This window comes from Lissotriton vulgaris, chromosome 8 (genome assembly GCF_964263255.1).
Source record: "Lissotriton vulgaris chromosome 8, aLisVul1.2, whole genome shotgun sequence".
Lineage (NCBI taxonomy): Eukaryota > Metazoa > Chordata > Amphibia > Caudata > Salamandridae > Lissotriton > Lissotriton vulgaris.
The window spans coordinates 982019405-982043713 of record NC_141696.1 but is presented as its reverse complement, the minus strand read 5'-3'; the positions used below and the strand labels follow the sequence as shown (position 1 = coordinate 982043713).

General features: G+C 44.0%; 1 protein-coding gene across 12 annotated transcripts in view; it reads right to left on the bottom strand.

The window, feature by feature from the left end:
- Positions 1 to 24309, bottom strand: part of MYCBP2 (MYC binding protein 2) — a 2065574-nt gene that overhangs the window by 1755282 nt on the left and 285983 nt on the right. For 9 of the 12 annotated variants that reach the window (XM_086934832.1, XM_086934837.1, XM_086934835.1 and 6 more), the window contains exons 16-18: positions 22724 to 22869; positions 13401 to 13502; positions 7696 to 7797 (exon numbers count right to left, since the gene is read on the bottom strand). In XM_086934832.1, the coding sequence (XP_086790958.1) occupies positions 7696 to 7797; positions 13401 to 13502; positions 22724 to 22869 (350 nt within the window). The remainder of the gene's footprint in view (positions 1 to 7695; positions 7798 to 13400; positions 13503 to 22723; positions 22870 to 24309) is intronic. The other 3 variants (XM_086934834.1, XM_086934843.1, XM_086934840.1) reach the window with 1 other exon arrangement.

The window sequence follows — 24309 nt, the reverse complement described above, 5'->3', positions numbered from 1 at the left end:
AGTTGCTTTCACTAAACTTTGTGAGGCCATCAATTCTTTGTTGTCAAAGCCTATCACCACAGAGCAATGTGAACCAAGATGGTTTACTCACGAATGCTCAGAGGCTAACAGGCAGCTACGTAAGGCCCTGTCATACAACACGGGCTGTAATTCACCTGGTCAAATCGTTAAGGCAGAAGTGTAAGGTAATAATTGCTAAAAGGAAGGAAGAACTATTAAAAGATCGCTGGTTCGCACTTGTTAATGCTGCTAGCCTAAAAAGCAGAAATATATTTTGGGCTACAGCCAAAGATCTGTGAGCAATGAGACAGCCATTAACCCCGATAAGCTGCAACATAACAGCTGCAACCTGGGAAAGTCATTTCTCCATGACATACCTAGTATATAGGACCCAAACTATGATCCCAATATCGCTAGTTGAGGTTGAGGAGGCCATCCATCAGAGTGTGGGCAATAAAGCTCCAGGCCCGGATGGGCTACCTATTGACCTCATTAAATATAAACCCGATTTTTAGGCCCCATTTCAGCTAAATGGTTTCATCAATTTAAATAATGCCCCATCACCAAGTTTATAGTCAACAAGCATTTTTTTTTAAAGTTCTTTATTGTTTACAAAAATGAAAAACAAAATTACAGATTTCTCAGCCATTGCCAACATAGAATTACAGTGACCGTGAATGTGGAACACATGGATTTCTTTCCTTAAATAACACTTCTCTTGGTTAAAGTTCTTCTGCGTATTAAGGTTCAGCTTCGTCTGGGGAGAGTTGCCATGGCAGTCTGGGCGGTGTACCCATATCCCCATTCCACATATTTGCATCCACTTTTTCGGGCACCATCTTGATACATATACCGTTTTCTCCCTGAACATGCACCAGTCCATATCGCTTTTCCATTTCGCCATTGTGGGGACTGATTGTACCCCCCACTTTCTTACTATGTTTCTCTTCGCAACCATCAGGCCTAGCATCACCCATGTTCTTTCTTTACTACTCAAATCTGTTGGTTCCTATATGTTTAACAAGCATTGTTTAGCCTCATGTATTATTCTCTCTCCCATTACCTTCTCCATGCACAAGGCAACCTCACTCCAGTACCTGCCTGTATACGGGCATTCCCATATTATATGGAAGAACGTGCCATCTAGACCACATAGTCTTCTACAGCTAGGGTCGTCTCTGTACCCCCATCTTGACTAAGGCTGTCCCTAAGACGTATATTCTATGCAGTATTTTCAACTGTACCAATTTTAGTTTAGAGGATATTGCCACCTCCCTTGGGGATGCCAATGCTTCCTGCCATTGCTCCCCATCCAACCCCACCAAGTCGCTTTTCCATTTTTCTCGGAGCTCAGGAAGAGGGTCAGGTGAATGAATGATACGTTTTGAGTAAGTCAGGGAAATTGCTTTTCGTGGCATGTATCCGTCCAGAAGACTATCCTCGAGAGGGGAGGCCCCTGGAGGTGTATCTCCCATAGGGATCTTTGTCTGCAAAGCATGCTGTACCTGGAAATACCAGAATCTCTCAGTTTCCGCCAGTTCACGATTCTGCTGAAGAGTCGTGAAGGGCACCACCTCCCCTTTTCCCCCAAAGGTCTCCCACCGGAGAGATCCCAATGGTATCCCATTTGTCTAAACCCTTCGTTCTCCAGAAGGGAACCCAGTTGTACCGTATCCCACAGCGGAGTGGCTTGTGTTATGATCTTTGTCAACAAGCATTGTTGTTCCAATTTTTAAAAAAGGCAACCGCTCGCAACCCAGTTGTTACAGGCCAATTTCTCTAATAGATAACACCCTTAAAATTATAGGTAGAGTTTTATATAACAACATTTTAAATTGGGCTGAGGAAAATCATATTTTAGAGCCCTGCCAACTGGGGTTTATGAGCAAAGTCGGCACAAATGAACAATGCTTAAACCTTAATGTAATCATTGGTAAAAAATACTATAGCACAGCGTTCGCCAATATATTTAGCTTTTATGGACCTGACCTCCGCTTTTGATTTTGGTAATAGGTCCCACTTATAGTCTATTCTTCTAGCATATGGTTTGGATGAGGTTTTGGTACACTTCTTGGCTTATCCACACACCGATCTGAAAACTCGGGTCACGATTGGCAGTGGTGGTGAGGTGTCTAATGATATTAAAGTAAGTAGAGGGGTTACACAAGGGTTCGCCTTAACACCCCTTTTTTATTATTTATATTAATAATTTGCACAAATCATTGACTACACTCACCAATGATGTACCCAGAGTTAAAGGTAAAATACCTCCTGTGCTATTATATGCAGATGACGGTTTTAAAGGGGCGCACACCTAAAGCACTACGCACTTTAGTACGGGGATTTACAGTTTTTTGACCAGCCTAGACCTACGCACTAATTTTAAGAAATCGTTTATAATGTCCTGCGGGCCAAAGAAAAATTCTTTAAACTCCATATTTGTGGGTGACCAAAAATTAACTAGCACTGGGTTGGTCTTTGCTGCGAACGGCACCTTGATTGAGCATGTGGTGTTTTGTAAGAACAAGTTCTCAAAGGCCATCAACTCTATTCTCAGTCTCCCTCCTCTCAAAAGATCAGGGCAATTTTTGTGATTTTAAAGATTTTTAAATCCTCGTGCATACCCACAGCCACTTACGGCGCAGAGGTTTGGGATATCGCTAAAAGCTTTAGTGTTCAATAAGAGGAAAACAGATTCTGTAGTGGTACACCAATTTCCACTTCTAAGTATGTCTGCCACAGTGAATTAAAATTAAGGTATATTGAACATTTCATAAGGGCACACCCTGCATTGTTTTGGCTGGCCATATGGAAAAATCCTGCAGCGTCCCTCACTAGAGAGATAATAGAAGACTGTATCAGTTGTGAGAAAGGAATGGATATTTCATGGCTTGCCAGGGTAAATAAGAGCCTAAATAGTCTTAATTACAGCAGGCTTTTTTTTTTTAATCCTAACACAGCCGAGACCGTAGATAAAAAAGCTCGTAGGTCAGCATTGTATGCAATTTATAGCGCAGAAAGACTAGAGAGGGAATCTAGGTAAATCAACTGTTGCTAACTTTATATCCATCGAGCAAACCGAACACTGTTTGCCTAGCTACATTGAATGAATGAAATGAAATTTGATTTGTAGAGCGCATGGCTGCCCGAAAGCGTCCCAGCGCTTGCTTAGGGAACCCGTCCTGGTATTCCCTTGCGAGATAACCCATTACTGGGCATCCCCAAGGTGAAAGCCAGGCATCCCGCTGCGAGGGGCCGTTGTGGAGATTAAGCAAGCTATTGCCCAGAGTTACAGAGTGGGACTCCATGATTGGAATAGGCACCGAGGCGAGAATTGTCAGGTCCGTGGAATTTGAGCCCAAGACCCGCCGAGGCGGGGAATTGAACCCTGGTCCGGGCCAGACCTCTGCATCAGGGTCTGCCGCTCCAACCACTCGAGCCACACTTTACACTGCCTATGTGCCAAAAGGAGAGGGGACTTGTCTTCCGTTTAAGGGCTGGTACTGTAAAATATCTGCTTTGTTTCCCCTTTGGGTATAATGCAAACCTTTTTTTCCTGCCAGGCCTGTGCGATGGACAGAGCGGACAAATGCTAACATTTTTTATTCTTTTGCAAGTTTCATACAAAATATGCTCAATGGCTGCTAATACCATTTTTAAATTTTTTTTTATCAGTTCACTTAGCAAATGCATTTAGAATCATACTCAAACTGGAAAATGACGAATTGGTTTTCTGTGCTGGCACTTTTTTAAGAATAGCTGTATGGGCTCGCAAAACTATGTGCAATCCATGAAGGTTGTCTGTACTTCACTTTTAATACTATGCATTTTTGATTATGCTAGTTTAATTGCTCTTATTGTGACTTAATTTCTGTATATATTGTGCTTTTATGGATATGATGCTATCCGAATAAAGTCTTGTGAATTTACAAGCTTAAGGGACGGAGGTTGAGGATCTGGTGCAGACTGGTGCCCTTTGGAATCAAATAGTACAGAGAATAGCATCCCTAGTCAATTTCCTGCTCTAGAACCAACCCCCTTTTTCTGCGACGGGGCTGTAGCCTTATGCTGTAGAATCCAAAGGAGATTTTCCAACTGAAAGGAGCATGGGGTTTGGGGTTGGGAGATGCCTGTTGAAACGGAAGGGCACAGCCTTTTTTCGATAATTTGTAATACCCACTGGTCCATAACAATGGCTCTTTAGGCCTGCAGATATGACAAGAACCTCCCTCCAATTTGCTGCGTGTGTTCTCTTAGGAGAAATCTAATGAGCTTTTCTCAGTGGTGCAGGGATGAGCTTCCGGGCCTGTCTACTCTTAAGCTTGCCACAGCCTCTGTTCTGCCTAAAAAAATGTGGTTAGGCTACAGGAGGGGGTGAGAGAGCTGGCGTAGATTAGCCTTCAAACTTTCTGTACTGCCTGACAATCACATGCTGCAGATGCCAGGTCCAAAGACTGGGCAGTTGTCCTAGTTGTAAAACGTTCCAAGGCTAAACCGCTTTGCCTCCAAAAAAGGTACAAAAATGTCAAAAGGCATAACCATCAGACTACTCTGAACAGCACCAAAAAAGCCTATGGAATGTAGCCAGCAGGTCTTCTTAGTGTAGTGGACAACACCATGGCCATTGAATCTTAAGTGTCCAGGGCCATCCCTAGGGATCTGGCAAGAAACATCTAGGACGTCTCTAACCACCTCAGCAAAGTTGTCTGCTCAGGCAGATTTGGCACCACCATGGTTGGGATCATCCGCAGAGCATCTGCATATTTAGAAAGCAGGCATGTGACATTTAGGGATTTTGGCTCCAGACTGAAAAAAAATATTTTACTCATGGGTTTCCACTTTTTAAATTCCCTGTAGAGGGCGCCAAGGGAAACATACTATGGTTCTGCTAAGTGCAGAAAGATGCCTGCACACCAAGACTCACCATTGTACGATGAATGGAAATACATTCTATGTCTTTTAGCAATGGCCAATATCAGGCAATACGTTTTTAAACTGGCAAATTGGATGTTTGCTTGTTCCAGGATGCTTAAATGGGCTCCAAGAGAACACCATTAAATAGGAGTGGTTTGGCAGCAGCGGAAGCAGGCAGCAATACTTGCATCAAAATATTTGACATGGCACCCACTACTACAAGTGCAATTCTAGGACTTCAGCTGCTGTCTTTGGAACATAACTGAATGAGGTCATTCCCCGGGTGCAGATCCTTAAGGACACTCCATGTCTTATCACTAACAAGGGGGGGGAGAGAGATATATCGAAAGGGATTCGTTCTCCCTGGTCAAATGTACATAAACAAAAAGAATCCACTCCTTGAGTGTAGAGCGTATCCTCCAAATGTGGGGAACACCCTTGTTGTTTTTGGTCCCCTCACACACCAACAGGCCCCTTGGTGTCATGCTTAGTCATCGGGGTCATCATACCCCTCTACGGGGTACGGCGTGCTGCGACCTACGGGTACGCGGGAGCACTTAAGATGACTATGTGTGGTGTGGATGGGGTATTTAAATGTGAGTGTATGGTGGGGTTTAGATCTAAGTGAGTGAAGTTTAAAAAGAAAGTGCCCAGTGGGGTAGCAAAAAACGTTTAATGGGCCCCCAGGCTGGTGCTATTAAATTAGAGTGTGGGAGGTTAAAAAGGCAAACAATGTGAACTACCTCCTCTCTGTGTGCGTCACCATACACTAACATTTAAATACCCCATCCACACCACACATAGTCATCTTAAGTGCTCCCGCGTACCCGTAAGTAGCAGCACGCCGTACCCTGTAGAGGGGTACGATGACCCCGATGATGAAGCATGACACCAAGGGGCCTGTTGGTGTGTGATGGGACCAAAAACAACAAGGGTGTTCCCCACATTTGGAGGACACTCCATGTCCACACAAGGTGATGCATCCAGACCACTGGCATTTTGTAGTGTAAAGTAGCCTGGGGTGTGAAAATAAACAGTTAGGAGCAAGCTGGCAGGCTCACTGCTGTCATCATCATCATCATCATCATCATGTGGGATTATTTGCAGTATTTGGATTAGATAGGAGTCTGTCCCGAACAGATACTCCCCTGTCTGCCAGTGTTTTTTGGCACAAGACCAGACTGGGTACTTGTCCTATACCTAGCTTCTTCCACAAGGTATGTAGTCTACCTTCTGGATAGCATGAATATTGATTCTGAATGTGGTAAAGGGCCTTGAGGAGAAGCTAGTGTTGGTGGTGGTGCTTGATCCAGCATTGGAGCAGGAGCTACATGCAGAGTGTTGGGCACCTGGGTAACTCCTACCGCACCACATGGGTATTTTATGGGAAGTCATGTGGACTGTCTGGTGGCAAGGGAAATCCTACCAGTGGTATCCCAAAAGGGACCACAAACAGTTCCATGGGGCTCACTGGCAAACCAGCGGCAGAAACAATGCCATTATGGCATATAGGGACTGCAAGGGATCCGAGTGTGGTGCTGGAAACACTAGATCGAATAGGAAGGGCATACAAGCATCAGTGCCAAACACAACATCAGGGCTGGAGAAGGAACAGAATTCCGGTTCCAGCCCGGAAGTAATGGAGGTTCATCCAGAGTGATGGCAACCAGCTGCAACAGGAATGAATCCTCTGAAGGTGGGAAACTCATGAGCGGGAGCGAAATTTAGGAGAGGAGTCTTCACCTTTTTTCTTCTTGTGCTTCCTTCTCTTCTCTGAGGATTTCGATGAAGGGCAAAAACGAGACCTTAACTAAGAACTCAAGCACAACCAGTGATGATCTATTGCAAAGCAGATTTAAGTTTTTTAATTTCGCAGGAAATTGGAGACATGCCTCTTCACCTAGTCTTGGTCCTTGCTGCTCCTGCCTTTCAGTGCCAGGATACCATCCCGGATGAGTAGTGTGCTCTACAAATACCAATAACATCACATATCATATTGTAGGCAACATGAAAGGTTTTGCCTTCCACTCCTTAATCGCCCTGGTATGCACTAGGCTGTACTTGTCGATCAACTTTGAGTTGTGCTTAGGTCCGAAACACTGAGACCTTGTGAGGTTCTGCAATGGACATCAGTCCATGACAGAAGATATACGGCATAAAACCTAATGGGGGGGGGGGGGTGGGGGGGGGGGGGGTGAGTCACCCCTAGCCTGCAAAAATAGACAGATTTCTTCTGTGAAAAATCTCACAGAGAGCAACCATTAAAGGCTGTGGAAAGAAGCGAACTGGCATCATTGCGCTAAACCAAGAGCTGAGATGCAGCCAGTTCCACATACTGGGGTGTGAGAGCTATTGCAAAGTTTTTGGATCCAGCCTAGAGCCTGAGAATATTCAAAAGGTGAGACATTTGCAGGTGGAAGCATGAATCAGAAATTAACGTTTCATTAAGATTTAAAGTCTATCATGTCATAATATGGTCACTAAACATTTTCAAACATTGTAACAACTTTCAATGAAGTATCACTCCAGCTCCCATTCACCAAACCCAAGGAGAAGGAAAGATGTGAATAATAAACTGCACACTTTTAGTGCATTATTAAACATGCAAAAGAGAGATTAACAGATGAAAGACCTAATTTCACTCTTGAATCCAATTTACAGAAGACAGTCGAGACAAGAGGAAGCTGGTGAAGAAGTTTGAAAAGCAAAGATTCAGTTGATGGAAGAAACGACCAGGAGGAGAGGTTTATATCCTAGTAGTCGGTAAGTAAGACCAAATACCTTTGTGCTTGTCCCGCTTATGCTTTAGCTGTGATGGTCTTAGTCTGGCTAGAGCCTGCTCACGATTTTTCACAAAATTAGGACCAGGAAATACAATGGGGCCTCGGGAGAGACATTTTGCACATGCAGAGGAAAGCACACAAAATGGAAACAGAGCGCAAAAAAAAATAATTAAAAAGCATGATATGACTGGACAACTGCTTTAGTATTTCAAGCTAGCAATTATTTCAAGGTGCAATATTTAATATGTTTCCACTTGCTGTTATATATTAGAACATTGGAGTTAACAGTAGCAGCCAAATAAGTTGATTCATATATGTGCTTAAAAGTTTAACTATTAACAAAACTGAAATATATCTTAGGGTATCACAAAATAACCTGAATAACAGTGCTGTCACTGGCAATAAGAATTCAATGGTGCACACCACAAACGTAGACATTTAGAAAAATCAATATTGCACCTTTAACTGCTCAGCTGAACTATTGACAAGACACTTGCCATGGAACGAAAACTTTGCAAAACAAGCTTTTCCTTAATTATGCCTCACAGATTTCAGGACTAAATTTAATAAATACAAATTTGAGGAATTACAATTCAGGACTACATGACTAAGTTACCAGATCAGCAGAGAGACATGCTTGAAATGAAAAAGGTTTGTTAAATCAAATATTGCAAAGTTCTGATTGCTTTAAAACAGAACGGTTTAGTTCAGCTAGTTGATTAAATGTTACACAGATAATTTCTTACCATGCTCACGACATAAATATTTCACAACATGTTAGTGCATATCAAAATAAGAAAAATGTATTTTGAACCCAAGAGTGCACTCATTGTCCATAATGCGTTGAGTTTGTAAAGCTATTAGACAATTGTAGTTATCCATTTAAATCTCAAGAATCCTGGATATCGAGCTGAAATACTTTAAGATATCTGTGGTTGCACTAGTGTGTCAGTTGTCTAGAGGAAAACGATTTTATTATAATACATGTTGAACATCACACTTTCAAATAGAAAGACTTTTCTTTTATCCCTGATCCTTTTACAAAAACCCTTTAGGAGACTGAAGTCCAATGGTGTTTAATAAATATACTTGTATAGTTTACATACACACAAACTCTTTCACAGATACTTGAATTACAGAGCACAAGAGTGATACAAGACGAAAAGAGTCTGGCTCTGCTGTGAATACTGTGTAAAATCCACAAGCGCACAAAGTGACGTGAACTTCAAACTTCGGTTTAAAATATTTTAAATAGGTTTAGAGCGAAGGAAATTCCTGTCCAGGAATGCATAACTCAGTAGATGGTATTCATGGTTGTTGCAGCCCATCTTTCTACAATCATCTCCGAAGTAGAAGCAAAGACCAGTTATTAGAAAAAATATTGTATTCACTCCCGACATCCAACTTTTTGGGTCAACAGGGGAACAAGAACGCCAGCCGCAAAGCACTCTAAATGTTAAAACCGTGAACCCACAGACTGAAGGACAACACTTCACAGTACATCACAATTTATACTTTTTACCTCGAAAGTTACAACCTACAGAAGGTCTTTGAAACAAATGAGGTTGCTCAAGGTAGCTAATGTTTGGACAATGAATTAAAGAGAAGCCATGACAGAGATAAAGTATGGGGCATTCATTGCAGCATACTCTCTGCAGACCCCAATTCTAACGTAGTACATGATCACACTTAATGTTGTGGAGAAAATGTCTCACAAAACTGTCATTTCTTCAAAAGCCTCAAAAGAGCCAGCCACTTGTTTGGTCATGACTTGATCTATCCGGTACAACTGAGACTAGCAAAGTGGAGAAAGGCGAAGAACAGTTTCACCCAGAAAGGTTTTGTAGTTCATAAAAACCATGCTTAACATGACATGTGAACAAATATTGCCAAATGGGAATATGGTCCGGTGCTGCATGGTTTTTTAACAGATATACACATATCCCAGTTGCTGTGTCATTTAGCAGCATGTCTTTACTACTTAGACAGAACAGACATCAAAATATGCCACACAACTTATGAGCAAAATTATGTTTCTTTCCAGCTAAATGCAAGCAGTGACCCTGATGATATCTTAGCATGCAGTCTTTTTTGACACACGACTGGTTCACAAGAGGAAACACTTTTAGATAAAGCAACGCCCAAATGCAATCGAAAAAATACTGTAATCTACACTCTTTAAGTAGAAGTGCAAAAACATCTAATTAATACCATTGGGTTTCATAATTTCCAAATCACATGTCAAAAAGCTTAAGTACTGAAATGTTCAATTTGATCTGGTTAATGGCAGGACTGATAACCACATTGGCAGAGGTTCTCTTCTAATTCCAATCACCGTATTTCATTAAAATAGGTTTGGCTATCTTACTGAGGAGTGAATGTATTTAGGAAAAACTCAAATCCTAAAATGTTTTGATTCTGTTGTTCAGTCATTGCAGAAAACTATTTGAAGAACAGTATTAGAATGCCAGCAATTAGAAGAATCAGATTCAACTAAAGAAAATAATGCAACGCATACTGTGCTTCAGATCCACATAAAAAAGCTCAAATAAGTACTATGGGGAAAATTTCTAGATTAATTTTGGGATAACTAAGTAGGCACCTTAAACATGGAGCTGGGGCTCATTCCGTATCATCCAGAATACACACCCGCACCCTTCATTAATGATGTCCAGCTTGTTAATCTGCATAGTTCTTCTCATTCGGAGTAAGCATATGGAGACAGAAAATTAACTTGGCCCTAGTAAATGTTCCATGGACTTTCACTTGGTAAATCAATATATGGTATGTTTATTGCACTTCCTGTTATATCTATCAAACCACAATATTGATGGTCATATATGAGCATTACCCAAGAGGAGAGGCAGCTGTAAACATTAGTGCTTTACATCTAAACTCCAGTGACAAAAGATTATGGTACAAAAGAACATACCCTATATACTTGCTTTCTAGTTGAAGTCATTACACATAGCAGATACATGGTCTAAGACTTCTTTGGTATTACAGCCAGGATTCATATCGAAAGAACAATTGAATAAAGAATGGGGGGGGGGGCTAGAGTGCAGCTTTAGCTTGGTGGCAAGACATTCTATGGTCATATGAAATGGCCCAACCCAATCTATGGCACTGAGCTTACATCTAAGCCGATGAGACTGTGATGGTGGTAGTATAGGTGAAATAAACAAACCCTGCAAAGTGCAGGACGGTGAAGAGATGGTAAGGAAGAGGACAAAGTTAAGCTCAGTAGTCATAGGCTCTGCATCTTTTGTCAAATGACAGAAGTCAAATATACACCTTCAGAAAAGAGCTAACTTTTTTTGGCAGCTCACTAGGAAGTACCTTGCAAGGTAGACTTCCTCAAGTAAGTAAGATGAAAGAGGCAAGCATAGAGGCAAGCATGGGTCGTTATATGCATCTGGCTAGTTGTTCAGTTACTGCCATTTAAGACCAGATGCCACAAGTCAGATGATGTCCATTTTCAGCCTAATCCATTATAATGGAACAATCTGCGACATGGCCTTTGGAATCAAAAGGCAGTCTTTAACTTCTAGACAGTCAAAATCAATCACTTACATGGTCTAAGTGATAGATATTTTGCTAATGATGCACAACACATATGGTTTTAAAAAGAAACTGACAAGATCATTAACTAATGGAAAGATCTCAGTAAAGGAAAAATGAAATCTTATTTCTGAGAACCCTTAATAAAACAGGTGACAGCATTCTGGCTAGCCTGAGAATGAGAACAATTATCAAGGTAGTTTAAGGTTAAGGGTATTTCATTAGTTCAGATGTAATACGACTAACAATTAAACAGCTGATAAACTACCAGTCAGACAATCCAGGACAACATTTTCAGGGGATAAAAGATGGCAGATTACAATATTATTTTGGGGCCCAACTTAAACCTAAGGGTTGTGGGACATATCCCCATGAAGTGCATTTAAGCCCACCCTCCCCTCCACCAACAGGGTCTATCCAGATGTCAGCTAGACACATAGATTACCCATCCTTGAATAGATTCTCATACTATACTCTGGGAATTTGGCAGTAGGATACTATAATCCCAACCCTTACAAATATTGATTTCGATGTTATCAGCAGAAATAGAAATAGAAGACAACAGACCAGCCATGAGCACAGCATAAAAGAAATAGCTAGGTGATTGCTTGCCCCTGTGGGAATCCTCAGATCAGTCCTCATGAATCATATGTAAACGAAGGGAATGATGCTTTCGAGAGTGATGAGTCAGAACGGAAGTAAATCAATACAACACCACTAAACCCAATAACTGAAGGAAGAGAATTGTCACTGAGCGTATTAAACAGTCCACAAAATTCCAATAAGCACAGCTACTGTGTTACTGTCAGAGGCTATTCAAATGTTGTCTAGAATGGCCAGTACTCGCTGTGGAAACAAAAGTACACATCACAAGCATTAAAGAAGGTCACCCCTCCTGCCACAGACTATTCTGACCCTCTCCTTTCCCTTTTGTCTCTTTTGCAATCTTTAACTTTCCCTTTCTCCCTTCCGCTCAACTTCGCCTCCTTTCCTAGATCCCTTTTCTTTCTCCACTAACTTACAAGTGGCTTACTTGTAAGGGTTCTGGTTCTGCACCTAATTAGTAGTTCAATGTAAATCTCACCAATACCCTTTAGGAGAAGTAGCACTATATACAGCAATTGGTGTCCGGACAGTTTAGCAGCCAAGTGACTGAGGACACCAAAAACATGTTTTTGGCTGGAAGCAACGAAATTAGAATGAAATGTGTTGGATTAGCAAAAGTGTCACGTTTTCATTGTTCAAAACACAACTGCATGCTTAAAAGGCACAGGAATGTCTAATGTAGGATAAGAAATTTAGAAAATTCAAGCGAGCTGGGGCCTAGAGAGCTGCCAGCTGTTGCAGCGCCCCCATTGAGCTGGGATGCTAAGAAGTGGTTTAAGATCAAACAAAATAAACTCCTCATTAGTTCTTCAGAGGTAGACAACAACAATTATTCATACCTATGCTCAAACAGAAATTGTAACTTTACACAGCCTTGAGGGAGCGAAACCGATAGGTTCATAACCTTAGGGGGTATTTTGCCATCACAAATATTTCTTTCTGGATGTTAAGTGGTTAAAGAATGGGACTACGAATGAGGCATTATACTCCTGTGGCATCTTTGCATTTTAGTTCCTTGACAGCACAAGATAAAAATCTTTTAGAGGTCTTAACAAAAGATTTGCTGTGCGTGTATATTAACAACAGTAAACTGCATCATCTACAACACCAGCTCGCCGAGTACCTTCCACACCATCTAAACCCCGATTGTGTCAACAAAATAGAATGCATATCACATTCACAAGAGAAGAATATTTACCAACATAAAGTAAAAAAACAAACACAGGTAAAGCAAATTTTTTTTAACAACTATTTTGGAAAGGGTATTTCTAGGATGCTGCATGTTGATAAAGTGCAAAATAGTAATATTTGAATCAATTCCTTAGCCTAGCGAATGTTATTCGTCAGGTCCAGGTAATTAAGAGTTGCTTGTGAATTGCTGAGAAATATTGTTCCTAATATTATGAGCCATCTGATTATTAGATATAAACAGATTAAACTTTCCAACATGTGACAAATCTAAATGGGCTTGTGCTTAATACATATTTATTCTGATTGCCCACTGGATAAACTTTCATAGGAAATAGAAAGTCTTACCTCGTCCTTCATCTAGTCTATGTCTTCTGTTCACACGCTGTCTCTTTTCGTCTTTACACTGCTGAAGGTGTTCTTCCATGTTAACACCAGGAACAGGAACGGCTATGGAAAAAATTAACATTTAAAAATCAAGTTGGAAGGGCTTGCCAAGAAAGAAACATGAAAACCCCACCTGCTTGAAAAGGTGGACTTTTATTTTGCGAAAGATTACACTTTCTAAAGACAAATTCAAGTTTTGAATCTGCCTTTCCTTGGAGGAATGAGAACTTAACTCATATGGCTGAGATACCCGCCACCCCCTCTCAACACAATCCCCAAGAATGGGAAACCGGAAACGGTTCTGAACTTTTGGAAGACGGGAGGGAGTGACCCTCCCGGCCGTATTTATTAAAATATAAACAAAATTAAAACATTAAAATAACAGTTTCATATTAATGTACAATTTCATTTCCACATTGCGATGTTTGGCTAACCTTAACATATTCTCTAATACAAAGGTTCTCCTAGCCGAACTAACATCCTACAAAACGTTTAACTTGAAATTGTACATCCTAACGTTTAAGGGCCAACGGCAAGGTCGTAACCGGTGTCAAGATCCCTAAACCAGACATATCCCCCTCACTTGTGAGGGGCGACCGCACAGAGGTGTACCTCAAGTGCATTTACCAATTTCCCTTGACTTGACGGGGGCCCCCAATAAACTCGACGCCATTTAAAGGTCGTCCGAGGACTCGTGTGAGGTATCTAGAAGGTAGCGTAGACCCCCTCCCAAACCCCACACAACTTACCACATCTGCCGTCGCAGATGTCCAGGCCCCGGGAAATTCCCCAGGAGGGGGCTGTAGCCCCTCCTACCCAGGAAGGGGCCTTGACCGCCTTTCCTTTCCTTTCGGCGGCCCATCCTTAGAAGGGACCGCCTCCCCGTTGAGGGGCCAATGGCCACCTCCCTCGAGCGCTCCCATCCGTAATGGGTGACGCCCACCCCTAGGGATCTTCCAATTACTGCTCACCGATCATGACCTTACCGCCCGACCAAAATAAATACGACAATTCTAACTAAATTACTAAATGCTAAATTACTAAAAGACAGTAACAATTACAACTTTATTAAAAGGCATGATTACTGATCAACACTAGTGCATAATTACTTTATTTGCAAAACATATAATTCGACCATTCTTTATTGCATATTCAAAGTTATCACGATAGTCATCACAACCTGCAAAAAATTAGTGTTACCACATCAAACTTTATTCAAAACCACTTGCTGTCCTCAGGGGCTGGTGGGTGGGTCAAAATTGGCTCTTCGTTCCGTCTCGAGCTCACGTGTAGCGAGGAGGTGCAGCTTCAGAGCACAGGAACAAGAGGATGCTTTCTTGGCTTGTTGCTCCTTTTATCCGTCTTCAGGGCGGGCGTAAACCCGCCCCTGCCTGCCTCAAAGGGCGTGGCCGGCCGCGTCAGTGTCTAGGCCAGCCCACTCCAGGGCGGGAAAAAGCGCGCCCCGGCTACGCCGCTTCGGGCATACCAGCCGAGACTCGCCTCCCGCCCAAGATGGCTTCCCGGGGGGATCGTGGTACTCCGCCATACGTTCGGGGGGACCGAATGGTCGCCCCTTTCCATATGGCTGAGATACCCGCCACCCCCTCTCAACACAATCCCCAAGAATGGGAAACCGGAAACGGTTCTGAACTTTTGGAAGACGGGAGGGAGTGACCCTCCCGGCCGTATTTATTAAAATATGAAACAAAATTAAAACATTAAAATAACAGTTTCATATTAATGTACAATTTCATTTCCACATTGCGATGTTTGGCTAACCTAGACATATTCTCTAATACAAAGGTTCTCCTAGCTGAACTAACATCCTACAAAACGTTTAACTTGAAATTGTACATCCTAACGTTTAAGGGCCAACGGCAAGGTCGTAACCGGTGTCAAGATCCCTAAACCAGACATATCCCCCTCACTTGTGAGGGGCGACCGCACAGAGGTGTACCTCAAGTGCATTTACCAATTTCCCTTGACTTGACGGGGGCCCCAATAAACTCGACGCCATTTAAAGGTCGTCCCGAGGACTCGTGTGAGGTATCTAGAAGGTAGCGTAGACCCCCTCCCAAACCCCACACAACTTACCACATCTGCCGTCGCAGATGTCCAGGCCCCGGGAAATTCCCCAGGAGGGGGCTGTAGCCCCTCCTACCCAGGAAGGGGCCTTGACCGCCTTTCCTTTCCTTTCGGCGGCCCATCCTTAGAAGGGACCGCCTCCCCGTTGAGGGGCCAATGGCCACCTCCCTCGAGCGCTCCCATCCGTAATGGGTGACGCCCACCCCTAGGGATCTTCCAATTACTGCTCACCGATCATGACCTTACCGCCACAGGCCGGATAGTTGACCGGCTATCCGGACCCCCCACAACACTCCTGCCTAAAGATCATGTCATAAAGTCTTTAGCCAAGCTATCAGGTCTCCTATGAGTAATTCGTTCCCCATCCGGGACAAATGAACACCATCCCCCAAATACATACTGTCCCCTGTAATACAACCATGCGAAATAGAATGCAGTGTACTTGAACGGAACAATCTACTCATTTTATTATTAATTTTCCTTACTGAATGATTCAGAGCAGAAACCGAAATAGCCCCCCGCCACACTTTCCGTGGGATCATATGGGACCATGCAATTGTGCACCCTGGAACTCTTCTTGCCAACCAACTTACCGTGGAAAGCATTGCCCCAAGAAGAAGTCGTCTACCAGTGGTCACCAAATCATTGCCCCCAAGATGTACTATGACTACAGACGGCGGTGACCTCGTCCGCCCTAACAAACCCTCAAAAAATGATCGAAACTGGTCAATACAGAGCCCGCCCTTTCCGTAGAAGGACACACTGTACCCGTATTCCCCAGCCACGTGAATCATGTCACCTGCTTTGAATACGTCCGCGGCACGCCTCACGTATGAGTGGCCCACGACCCACACCTCCTTTTTCACAGCCGGTGAGGTCTGACCGCTGGCCCCCCGGTGTCGGGTCGACTGCACAGTCCGCCCCGCCTCGTAGGCTTGCGCAACTGAAAACCAAACAAAAACAAGAAGCGTGAGTACATCATTACAGCTTCACAACATGTGCAACCGCACATACCTCTTATAACAGTTCGAGGACCAACGCCCCACACGTTTTACTTGTTCAACATTCAGACCCCTGGCTGTAGCCTCTGTAGCAGCCCCTATCCGAAAGGAATGGGTCCCAAACTCGCCGGGATTCAAGCCCGCGGCCGAAATTGACATCGCAAGCACCCGCTGAAACTGAAACCTCGTCAGTGGGGTGGCGTCAGCGTGTTTCAACAAGGTCCCCCCCCATGATGCCACCCTTTGTGCTAAATATTCCTCCACGCACACCACAGGGCACATGGGAGACCCGGGAATCCTTCGTATGATTATGCAGTCCCCAATCGCACCCTGATCGGTCTTGGACCTGACAAACGAGACAGTCATTGTCTCCCCCCTGACCTGAACGTGCTCTCGGCACAGTCCCCCCATGGTATCCTGCTTGTTCCTTGCCACTAGTTCGCTTACCCGCATAGCCCCATGGAATGCTAGCACAAAAGCGGCTCGGAATAACCCCGTTTCGTACCGGGATGAACATGTTGCGGGAAGTACAGATAACAAAAGAGCCAACCTATCTAAACCTATCGGGCGCCTCTCATCTACTCTGCGACCCTCAAGGCGTTGCCACCCACGTAGCGCTTTTTGCACAACAAAAGACGCAGTCGGGTCCTGGATCCCATGAGCCCTTGCCATGAAGGAAATGGCGGCCCGATGCCTCTGGGCCGTAGCCACTGATTTGCCTGCCTGATGTAAAGACAGCAGAAATTTTACTACTAGCTCTTCCTGGCCCCAAAGCTCTCCCCTAGCAGTCCCCAAAAAGGCCCAATAGGCTCGGAACGCCCCTTCATATGCCTTCCTTGTCCTGGGTGCTAAACTCTCTCCCACGAGGTTCTGTAGTTCGGGGCACCGAGAGACCAGAGAGCTTCGGGAAAGGGTGCCGCCACCGGGTCCGCTGTGGGCAGAAAACCCCAGAAGGCCTGCATACGAAAACGAGAAAGCGCATCAGCCGCTTGATTCATTACCCCCGGCACATGTCTTGCCCTAAATAGCACGTTCAATTGCATACACAATAACACAATTTCTTTGAGCAATCTCAGAATCCATCTGCATCGTGCTGCCTGGCTATTGATACACTCAACCACGGTCATGTTATCAGACCAAAACACCACAGAGTGATCTCTGAATCCCTCGGGCCAAGTTTTTAGGGCCACCAGAATGGGAAAAAGTTCAAGAAAGGCAATGTTACTTGTCAGCCCACACTCATGCCACCATAACGGCCATTTTTGAGCCGACCATTGTGTGCCGAATATGGCACCAAAACCAATGCTCCCAGCCGAATCTGTCCACAGCCCCAGCTCTTCGGAGGACACCGCCGGTTTATTCCAGACAATTCGACCATTGAACTCCGCCAGAAATGCCAACCAAATGCGCATGTCCTGGCGAACCTCTGCCGATAGCCTCGTGCGATGAGGACCCTCCTTCAGTCCGACCATGGCTTGAGCGATCGAGCGGGAAAAGGGGCGGGCCATCGGCATTACTCTCAGGGCAAAATTCAGCTGGCCCACCAATTGTTGTAATTGATGCAGTCTGACTTTAGACTCACTAATACACGTTTTCAGGGAAGCCCTGAATCTTAACACCTTTTCCCTTGGTAATCGAAAACAACCTTCCCCTGAATCGAGCTCGATCCCCAGGAACTCGAGGCAGGTCGAGGGACCCACAGTCTTACCTGGTGCCAGTGGCACACCAAAATGCTTCATTAAGACACAAAATTCATTCAAAGCCTGTCCACATTCCGGATCCCCGGCCGCCCCCAGAAACAAAAAGTCATCGAGCTAATGCATGACATGTTGAAAACCCGTCCTCTTTGTGAAGACCCATTGCAGAAAACAACTGAACTTTTCAAAATAGGCACAAGATATAGAGTATCCCATCGGCATACATCTATCCATGTAATAGTGACCCTGAAACATGAAACCAAGGAGACGCTGATCGTCTGGGTGTACCGGGAGCAACCGGAACGCTGACTCAATATCTGACTTCGCCATCAGCGCCCCGGGCCCTAGGCGATTCAACATGGCGACGGCCTCATCGAAAGATGCGTACCGCACCGAACACACTTCCGGGTCTATCGCATCATTCACGGAAAGATCACGTGGGGCTGATAAATTATGTATCAGTCGGAACTCACCCGGGTCCTTCTTCTGGACCACCCCCAAAGGAGAACAAACAAAGTTAGCACACGGTGGCTCATCAAATGGACCGGCGACTCGACCTCGAGTAACCTCCTTCCCAATCTTTTCCTGTACCACGGTCGTATGTTGCAGGACCGACATTTGGTTTTTACATTTTGCTAAACCCTGAAACTCCCCCACTGGGATGCGGAAACCATATGAAAACCCGTTCCGCAACACCCCAGCGGAAGCATGATCCGGGTATTCGCTGAGCCAAGGAATCATTGCCATGGTATCAATCGGAGTAGGTAAAGGCACCCCTCGGACAATTTCAGACCTGTTTGGTGCCTCCTCTACCACCGTTATCACCCGTTTTGGCTCTGCACATGGACTCAGGATGGGATGACTGCCCACACCCTCCACATTCGTGTCTAAATTTGCACGACCCCTGGGGCCTCGTACATTTACCCCTGTTAAAGTTCCAACAAATCCCCTTTTTACCTGCGTTGCCGTTCGGCCTCGAGTGGTGGTCGTTACCTGTACCTGATCGAAAGGGTGTCCCAACATATTGGCGTGAGGACTCACCCCCGCTACTTCCTACCAATGGTAACTTCAACATACCAGTACTCTCCATTTTCGACCACGAAACAGAATCGTAACAATCCCAAGTCAAGTTCTTGTCGTGTTCTTTCGCTTTTCTAAAAATATTATCGTAACAGAACCACTGATTGCCCCCATATGATACAGAATATTCCATGATCCGTGACTGATAAATAGGCAATTCGGACAGTAACTCGGGCCTACGTTCACCCATGATGGAGGTAAAAATTCCCCATGCCCTGCCCCAAGTGCCAATGTTTTCGTCAACCTTAAAGGCGGCCATCTTTGCGCGCCAAACACTCGGATGCATGAGCTCTTTTTGGCTCTTAACATGCTCCATCTCATAATGATCTGTAAGCAACGAGAAAATGTTTACATACTCATCAGCCCACATCTTTTCCTTAATAGCCAGAGGGACATGCTGACCCAACTTTTCCCTTCGTGAGGGTGCAGACTCATCCCTCGCAATCGGCAATGGCCGCTTACCTGAACCGGAAGCTGCGTCTGCCGCTGGACCTGCTCCTGTCGATTTTCCACCCGCCGGAGACGGCGTGATAACTGGCGATGGTGCCTTCGCCACCTCCCTATTTTCACGCAGTTGCTTCATCAACACCCGTGCGTCGTCAGCCGTGGCGCCCTCGCCATTTTTCCCCAACCACGCTGCCAATTGTGCTGCCAACTCGGGCGGCATATCCTCCCCGGACACGGGGGTGACCACCACGGGAATCGGATTCCCCTCTGTCGGCACCGGAGTTGGCCCTTCGAGTGGGGTATCGGGAACCGGGATGTCTCCCCCAGCTGCCCCCCGTCTGGGCCTCTTGCCCTTCCCTCCTGGAGCGGCTCCTGCCAAAGGGCGTTTCGGTCCCCCTTCCCCGTCTCTAGCCGCCATCTGCTTCTTTAGATCGGTTACCTCTTTCATGAGCATACGGAGCATCTGGTCGGTAGTAACTCGCTTTCCGACTTTCTTAGGCGTTCTTAGACAGAGTATCTGTAAGACAAAAAAGAAAGATTACCACGCTCAAAATTGGCTCTTCGTTCCGTCTCGAGCTCACGTGTAGCGAGGAGGTGCAGCTTCAGAGCACAGGAACAAGAGGATGCTTTCTTGGCTTGTTGCTCCTTTTATCCGTCTTCAGGGCGGGCGTAAACCCGCCCCTGCCTGCCTCAAAGGGCGTGGCCTGCCGCGTCAGTGTCTAGGCCAGCCCACTCCAGGGCGGGAAAAAGCGCGCCCCGGCTACGCCGCTTCGGGCATACCAGCCGAGACTCGCCTCCCGCCCAAGATGGCTTCCCGGGGGGATCGTGGTACTCCGCCATACGTTCGGGGGGACCGAATGGTCGCCCCTTTCCATTCGCTCCACTTCACATGTGTGGACAGCATCACGTTATGAGCAGCACATGTAGCAACAAAATACTGCTACATATGCCACAATTGATTCTAACACTCTCAAACCAAGCAACATCTATTCCTTACAAATTTAAGCAGCGTACCTTTCACTCATTTTTACTCAGCTACACACCCAGGTGCAGAAAATGTAATATGACAAGAGCACAACTCTATTCTTCAGGTAAACACTTCCCACAAATGTCACTCTACCAACCAGTACTATTCTAACTAAGCACAAGGTAACTGTCCACAATTATGGCTCAACAGTGCAAAGCACAACAGTATGCACACAAGGTTGCTGTCCACAGAGAACACCAGTGAACAAGAGAAATGTTGCACGTCTTGGCAAAATCTTCAAGATTAAGTCTACAAGGTCCCTCATAACACACAGAATCAGCCCTTTAATATTTACATTTACATGCCAGTGTCGTGAAAATGATTTGGTCATTAGGCTGATTTTGCACCCAGTGAGACTTATTTACAACAGACTCTTATACCCCAGGCAGGCTAATAAGTACGGATGGGAGGGTAATGTGTCCTTAGTTGTGGGGAACAGGCTGAAGCATGTTATGCTCATGAGAGACGTCCCAAATTCAGAGGATACACTGATTTTCACCGTCCCAAGGCAGGATACAGGAAACAGATTCAAGAATGTATTCAGCAAGCACTGTTTCCATACTGCCCCCGTGATGGGAGGAGACGAGGGCCCAATACCAGTTTTCAGTAGCCATTCCCTGTACAGACCATTCTTTATTTGAATGATTAGTACTAGACATAGTTTGCCCCTGAAAGCATAGGGTGGAACCTGGCAGAATTTTTCTAAGCCATCCGTCCAACGGATGTTAGAAAAACGCAGTGCCATTCAGGGAAATCAGACTCTCAAAATGTCTGAATGACAGTTAAGAGTGCTTTCCAGGGTCTCTCAAGGTATTTAATTCACTGTACATATGTATGGGTGTAGAAAACCAAACCACTGGAGTGACAACTGGTACAGATCAGATTCCAAGGCCTCAAGATTTTGTTACAGCTTAAAACACAGTAGACGTTGGATTGTTAGATCACCAACAAAGGAAGTTCAACTAACAAAAAATATGCATATTCAGAAGATTTTGGGCAACTATCATCTACACAAAGGAAACGCAGTGGGTATATTTGGGTAGAGCTTAGACAAAGGCAGGTACAAACTCATGTATTAATTACCTTTCCTGTGCAAAATGTTCTGGCTCTGCTCAAAGTGCAGAAAGAAATCTCCACATTTGGAGAGGAAGATATGCATCATTTACACAATTAACGTCGATAATTTGCACACAATTACGTTTTAGCTCAAGCATGCATGCACAGTGGCAACACAAATAAGGGGAGCCTGCATCTCTCTCGAATAGGAAAGAACAGCACTGGAGCCATGTGCCCCCAATAGCGTTTTGCCTGCTGACCATTTGTTGTCTTTCAAACAGCTTTAAGATAATCCAACCTTTTCATTTTAATTTGCACTTTCTCCCAACAGCCATGGTGAAATCTGGGGCTTTGATACTATCCACTTTCCTTTCATTACGGACATGTTACCTGGCACAGCTGTGATGTTCCCAATAACAATATACAGCCTAAAACACATTGCCCAAGATGTCCTTCACAAAGTTTTTAAAAGTCTTGTTATTTTTGTGTTTTTTTAGGGCAGGCACTCACACATACATACCACCAGACAACCGTCTCCTTTAATAACAAATAAGTTCAGTGAGCAGTAACGATGCCTCCGGTCCTCTGTGCCTGTAATGAGCAATATATGTGCCTCTTTTCAAATATGCTAACTCACTGATTCTGAATTGTGATACGTTTCCCAGACCTACTAGATTTCTCTTCTTCAGAAAGAAAACAAATAAGACCCAGACAATACAACACTGACAGGCTAACACCCACAAATTGTCAAATGAATTGACACACATTTTTGAAAAAATTAGGATGTTGTCAATGGGAAATAGAGAAGGTGGATACAAAGCATTAATTTCCAGTGCAGGTACGTATGCAACATATATAACAACAAATCCAGGACATTGAACTTAACCTTACCTAGGAGAAGATCTAAAGGGATCATCTCTTTCACAGCATCGAGAATTCCTCTCTGTCTTGCTTCCTGGCCATCTAGTTCCCTCGCACAGGCCTTGCAGCATCCGCACACTGCACATCCAGACTCGCCTGAGCCACAGCCACAGACACTACAGAATACAAGAATTACGATTAATAAAATCAAAAACAATCTTATGCAACTACAACACATGCCTGGAATCCTTTTATAAAAACTGGTCTTTCATTTCCTTTTTACGGACAACTATTGACATCGCTAGTTGCCTGGAGTAAAGTAGTAACAATTCAACTTTAATAACTTATTGCAGTTAAATTCGGATGTCATAATGCTTGTTCCCAGCAACCGGGGGCACTTCGCATAATTAAAGCTGCAATATAAACAGCGAAATCTCTGCGTTGCTTTTTCTTCTTCTCTCTTTCTCCATGAACAGTGATCAGCAGAAAGCAGATATTTACGTCAAATGTTTTCTTTTGCATGCTTTAGGTAAATATCGGAAAGACCACTCTGTATGCTTGTCCACAGCGATTTTAATAAATTTACTTTTAATACATGGATTCCAATATATATTTGGCAACAAATATCCGATTGTTAGTGTGTTTGTTATTGCACTACAGAATCTACATTTATTCTTCATGTCTAAAAACACCCTATCTGTGTCATATGAAAGAAAAGCACAGCAAAGATTTAAGAGGTTTGTGGGAAGTTGACAATGTGGTCGTTTCTCTATATGGTCTTGGAACTCTTTGGTGATGTGCAAAATTCTTATAAGTAAAGCAAAGTGTAATTGATCCCATATACATTTACAAAACGATTTCACAGAAAAGCTTTGCAACAGACTTGCATTAAATTACAGATATTACATCTCATCCTATTATTACAGCCTAGTTGAAAAAGCATGTTTCCAGACTAAAAATAGGTAGCAAACTAGGATGAAAGGAAAACTAGAAACAAATGATCACACACTGAAAACTGTCAACAATTCAAGAAACATCTGACTCAGACTCGGTTTAAAAACTAAATATGAGTCAAAGAAAGACCTAACCTGTGAAGTTACTTATTTAAATCTGGCAGCAGAAAATTAACAGTTATATATTCAGTAGATGTTACACTTATAATCTTAATTTATCTTTAAACATTTGTATTAAGAGAAACGCATTAAAAAGTAAGCACTCAAACATAGGGGTGACCCTCCCATCCCCCATCTTAAAATCATTTTTGTCACCCAATATTCCAAGCAAAAAAAGAAGTGAAGTATAGACAAAAAGCAGAAAGAAAATAATTCATAGAAAGAAAATCAGTCAACAATTCAGGTCAGTCATTAACCATTGAAGACACCATTCCCTACTCCAAGTAGGTTAGGTAAGAACAGGTTCAGGTTTGGGCTTATCTTATTAATAGCACACATGTGTGTCGTTGTTCAGTATCTCATGCAAGAAGGAAGACGCCTTGGACCATGGCGCTCTTTATATGGTGTAGAAAGGAGTAAGGAGGTTCCTTTTGAGTGAAATGATAGGTCTTTCTCTGCTATGACACGTTACATCTTGTCATGTAGTGGACTGTCACCTGGCCG